Genomic DNA, 5,296 nt, shown 5'->3' with positions numbered 1-5,296 from the left:
CGATGTCAATGAATTCCTATCAAATTTTAGAGAAATTAAAACTGAAAAATGTATCAAAAAAAACTTCAAAAAATCTCATTAAAAAAAACTTGAAAAATAACTAACCTACCAATAAATCATAAATGCACGGGGCCATATATGCTTACCGTTAAATTTTAACAAACCACACATATATAAAACCCCCTGCATTTCTGTCCCATAACCCAAAAATGAAAAATGTGTTCTTTTAGCTGACACTGGTACTGTGAAAATTTATGTGCCCCACACAAAATTTCAATTTTCCATTGAATTCCACATTAAAATTCACAAGCACTAAAGGGCCATATGGCATGAAAATAAAAAGTGGCAATAAATAAAGTGACAGAAGTAGGCATACACATTTATTTGATTCACGTCGAAAACTCCAAGATTTTTCAATTCAAAAAAAAAAGCAGCGAAATATACGAGAGAACTCAGAAAGTATTAACAGAGCTCAGCTATGACGTGACATGACATGACATGCCACGTGGTAAATTACAATTGGGCCTGACACCACCTGCCTTGTCCTCGTTTGACTGGATTGACCAGATGACGTGGCACAAATAACAATTATCAAAAAGTCCGGCCTGACCGTTTGGAATTTAAAAAAAAAAACACACACACATATTTACGAGTCAAACTGGAGAGGTCTGGGACGTAGGACCACCGGAGGACGATGGAATGTCTGGACCAACAACTACTACTCTGCAACCTTCAAGCATGAACACCACCTCTGTCATGGATGGCCTGTCCAGAGGATCAGGGGCTGTGCACAGAAGAGCCACTTTCACTGCCAGCAGAAACTCCTCCCACTCTGAAGATTCTGGATCCAGTTCCAGAAGGCTTGGATCAAACAGCTCTGAAATCTGCCCTGTTTGAAGCTGTCTCTTCACCCATTTCACTATATCTTCGTCCTGGGTGAACATGACCGGCCTCCTGCCAGTAAGAAGTTCCAACAATACAATGCCGAAGCTGTAGACATCGGATTCTTTTGTCATCTGCCCTGTTAAATTTATCTCAGGAGAAACATACCCCAGAGAGCCAGCAGGGGTGGGTGCAGATGAAGAGGGATCTGCTGGAATGGCTGCCAGTCTATCCAGGCCGAAATCTGAGAGATGGGCTTCAAAATCTGCGTCGAATTGCACATTGTTTGGCTTCACATCGCCATGGATAATGGTCAGGTGCGCGTTGGTGTGAAGAAATGCCAGGCCTCGAGCTATTCCCAGAGCAATGAGATGCCTCATGGGCCAATTGAGAACATGGCCATCTTGATGAGAGGCTTCTTGCAAAAGAGTTGCCAGGTTTCCATTGGGCATGTAATCGTATACCAGTAGCCTCACGTCGTGGTTCACATAATATCCTCTCAGCACTGTTAGATTCCTGTGCTTCACTTTTCCCAAAGCCTCTGCTTCTCGTCTGAAGACACTCTCCTCGATTGGTCCGTCTGCTAATCTCCTGATTGATAGCACTGTTCCATCCTGCAAACATGCTTTGAACACGATTCCATACCTGGTTCTGCTCAGTACATGTTCTTCATCAAAATGCCCTGTGGCTTCTAGAGCATTGGCGTAAGAAATTGGGTTGTAGAACATGATCAGTTTCTTCTCTTGTTCGCCACTGGTTTCTCTCAGTCGCCGTCTCTTGCGATCCATTTTCACAAGACAAATCACCAGGCAGGCTGTGGCGCTGACAAGAAACAGCGCCCCGCATGCCACAGCTATGGCGATTAATAGTATAGCCCGCTTTCCATGCCGATGATGGCGATGCTCATCATGACGATGTTGGCAAGTGGTGTTGAGAGGCATGCCACAGAGCAAAGGATTGAAAGCAAACGAAGACACATTGAAGCGTGCTGCGAGGGTTGTAGGAATTTCACCTCTCAGATGATTGCGAGAGAGATTCAAGAGTCGGAGAGAATGGATTTTGCTCAGAGCTGCTGGAATTTTGCCAGAGAGATTGTTTGCAGACAGGTCCAGGTCCTCCAAATTTGTTGCTAAATCTCCTAGCTCACTCGGAATGCTGCCACTGAGAGAATTTCTCTCCAGAAAAAGCTTTCTCAGATTCTTAAGTCGTCCCACTGATTTGGGGATTGTGCCTGTAAGATTGTTCCCATCTAGAGCCACAGATTCCAAGCTTGTGCAATTAGAAATGGCACTTGGAATGTTTCCGGACAAGCGATTGTTTCCCAAATCCAGCTCTCGGAGATTGGTCAAGTGACCGATTTGAGAAAGAATCCTACCTTGAAGCTGGTTGTATCTCAAATCCAGTGTTACCAGGCTGGAACAATTGGCAAGCTCTTCAACCGGAATACTCCCAGAAAAATTGTTTCTGGAAAGTGATAAACTGATCATAGCTTGGAGAAAGCCCAAGGTACCGGGTATTGGACCCGACAGATTATTCACACTAAGATTCAGTCTCCGCAGGCTTATTAAGCTGCTGAACCCCTCCGGAATGCTTCCATAAAACTTGTTTTCGGCCAGAGAAAGAAACTGCAGATTAGGCAGCCCGGCGAGCTCAATAGGCAGAGCTCCTGTCAAATTCTGTTGACTCAAATCCAGTGAACGCAACATCAACAGGCTGCCAATGGTGGAGGGAATAACGCCTGAAAAGTTATTTGAACTCAGATTCAATACCCACAAGCTCTGTAGAGACCCAATGGCAGAGGGGATGTCACCTGACAGTCTATTTCCACTCAGATCCAGCTCTCTAAGATTGGGAAGCTGCATGAGTTGGGCTGGTATTGATCCTGTCAGATTGTTGGAGCTCAGTAAAAGAACCTCCAGATTGATAAGGCTGCCCAAGTCCTCTGGAATTCTTCCAACCAGCATGTTTTTTCTCAGAGACACAGCTTTCAGAGATGTCAATGAGCTGAGAGAGGCGGGTATGCTTCCGCTTAATCTATTACCATCCACATACAGGACCTGCAAATCATGACATTGGGTGAGCTGAGGAGGGATAGACCCGGACAGATGATTGTCCGAAAGGTTTATCTGGCGCGCAAACCTCAAGTTGCCAACTGAAGACGGTACAGAACCCGTGAATGCATTCCTGGATAGTGATAAAACCTCCAGATCGGAGAGATTGCCAACAAACTCCGGTATGGAACCCGTGATTATGTTGCTCTGGAGATCCAGTATCTTCAATCTCAAGCTCGAAGCGCCGGCACTGGCAGGTAAAGCAGAATCGATTGAAACCCAGTTGAAGTACGCGCAGGGAGGAACTGTTGAAGATGGAAAATGGAACCGGACCCGATAAGTTATTCCCACTTAAAGATAGTCTCTCCAGTTTCGGAAGCGCCCCGATTGCAGAAGGAAGTTGCCCAGTCAGCCTGTTATATTCCATGCTCAGCACCACCAAATTCGAACAGTTCGCCAGAGACGAAGGAATGCCCCCTTCCAAATCATTCCAATCCAGAGCCAGCCATTCCAAGGAACCCAGATGCTTCCCCAAATCTACAGGAAGAGGGCCTGACAAATCATTCATGGACAGATCAATGAAATTTACCCGTACTCCCAAGCTCGCCGACGATGGCATTCTCCCAGAGAAACCATTAGCAGAGAGATTCAAGTACCTCAAGCTCTCCATACCAATCAAGACTGGTATTTCACCCCGCAACAAATTATCTGCGACATTCAGAACTAAAAGCTCCGATAAATTAGAAAGCGAAGCAGGAAGGCGCCCCCAGAAATCATTGTTCTCCAGGTACAGAGCTCGCAGATGCCGGCATTTGGTCAGCGATTCAGGAATGGTTCCATTGAATCGATTCGATCTCAGACTCATCTTCCTCAGCTCGCTCAATCGCCCAATCTCCTCTGCCAAAACCCAAACATATAAAAAAAACCAAAAGAAACAAGAAGACGTATGTTAGAAATTTAGATTTTAGCATTTAACAGAGAGCTTCCGCAATACTGTGTGATTTTGTTGAGTTCTCCGACCTTTCGGTCGAACACTTCACCATCTTCAAAAACAGTAAGCTCAGAAGCTCAACAATAGACATTCATATAGAAATAAAATACAGAACAATGCATCTAGCTAGCTAGCAAAGTTGGTACCCAGCCATACGCCCGCCCCCACCTGTGAGAGGACCCTGAAGGCCTAGTCCAGGCAGGCGAAGCTCCCAAACCCGTCCATCGACACAGGAGACTCCGCGCCAATTGCATGGAGCATTTAAAGCTTTAGCATTCCAGCCGTTCAAAGCTCCCAGTGGATCCCCAACACAGGATTTGAAAGCCATTAACCCTCTCATATCATCCCCCTCCACCTCACCTGAAACCAAACCCAAATCCATTTCCATTGCAGAGACCATGATAATCAAAACCATCCATCTTTTTCCCAATCCCATTCTCATTTCCCGCAGACCAAACACAAACAGTAGCACACTTTTTTCACTTACAGAACTCGCCCCTTCGCGTTAAGGAGCGGGACTATCGCTATCACTACCACAAAAGTACCCTGCCCGCTCCGAGTTCTTTAACGTTCGCATTCTCTGGCAGTATCAGTTTCATCCATTTCTCTCGGGAACACCAACACTATTAGTTTCCCAACCCCTTTCCTCCCCTCCAGGTTTCAACCTCCCACCACTCAACTCCCAAGGTGGCAAACTCCCTTAACTTCTCTGATGATGATAATGATGGGTGGATCAGTCTTCTTTTATCCAATAGCTAGTTTTAACTTAAATTTTATTTAATCTTGAAAATCCATAGCTAACGCTTTGAACTTCTCTGATAATGTAATGATAAGTGAATCAGTCTTCTTAACTCCCATTTAAACTCAACCTAATCTTCATAATCCAGCTCCACCTTAATCTCTGCATGATGTTGAAAAAAAAATAATACCCATTATAAATACAGTGCCAAACTCTCAGACTAATATCTGATTTCCAGGGGATGCTCATCTGCCACCAGCCTCTTCTTTAAACAATTTTTAAGTTGGGCATCTACTGCCCAACTCCCTCCCGCTCTGTGCTTATTCAATATGGAAATTGGGAAGTGAAAGGTAAAGAGTCAAGGGATATAGGGTTTCTTAATCATTGCATCTGCTACGCAAAATAAGGAAAAAGAGGCCCAAGGTATGTTATATGCATGTGGGGGTGGAAGCCCTAATAATCATACCCAAAGGACCCTGATTTGCTGTGTGGGGTGCAGTGTATGTAGTAGGGTTAGGCCCCCAATTTAGTTGTAATCATCATTAGAGTACCAGTTACGGTCAAATTTGATGCCTCCATATTTAGCTAGGTATCCTATCCTCTTGTCCTTCCTACGCTATTTTGATTGGCTAC

The 5,296-nt window shown here is 44.8% G+C and overlaps 1 protein-coding gene across 1 annotated transcript; it reads right to left on the bottom strand.

Moving 5' to 3' along the window:
- Window positions 1-388: 388 nt before the first annotated feature.
- LOC149167784 (uncharacterized) lies at window positions 389-5,030 on the bottom strand. The gene is given in 3 exon segments (XM_089433151.1): window positions 389-3,204; window positions 3,206-3,830; window positions 4,093-5,030. Coding segments are annotated over 3 exon segments (3,450 nt in total). The 5' UTR covers window positions 4,367-5,030; the 3' UTR covers window positions 389-653.
- Between the last annotated feature and the right edge of the window lie 266 nt (window positions 5,031-5,296).

The sequence above is a fragment of the Pinus tabuliformis genome, chromosome 5_1, assembly GCF_031772625.1.
Source record: "Pinus tabuliformis cultivar Carrire ecotype Pingquan chromosome 5_1, CPIR1, whole genome shotgun sequence".
Classification (NCBI taxonomy): Eukaryota; Viridiplantae; Streptophyta; class Pinopsida; order Pinales; family Pinaceae; genus Pinus; species Pinus tabuliformis.
Note: the sequence above shows the minus strand (reverse complement) of the source record. Positions and strands in the feature narration are given on the sequence as shown.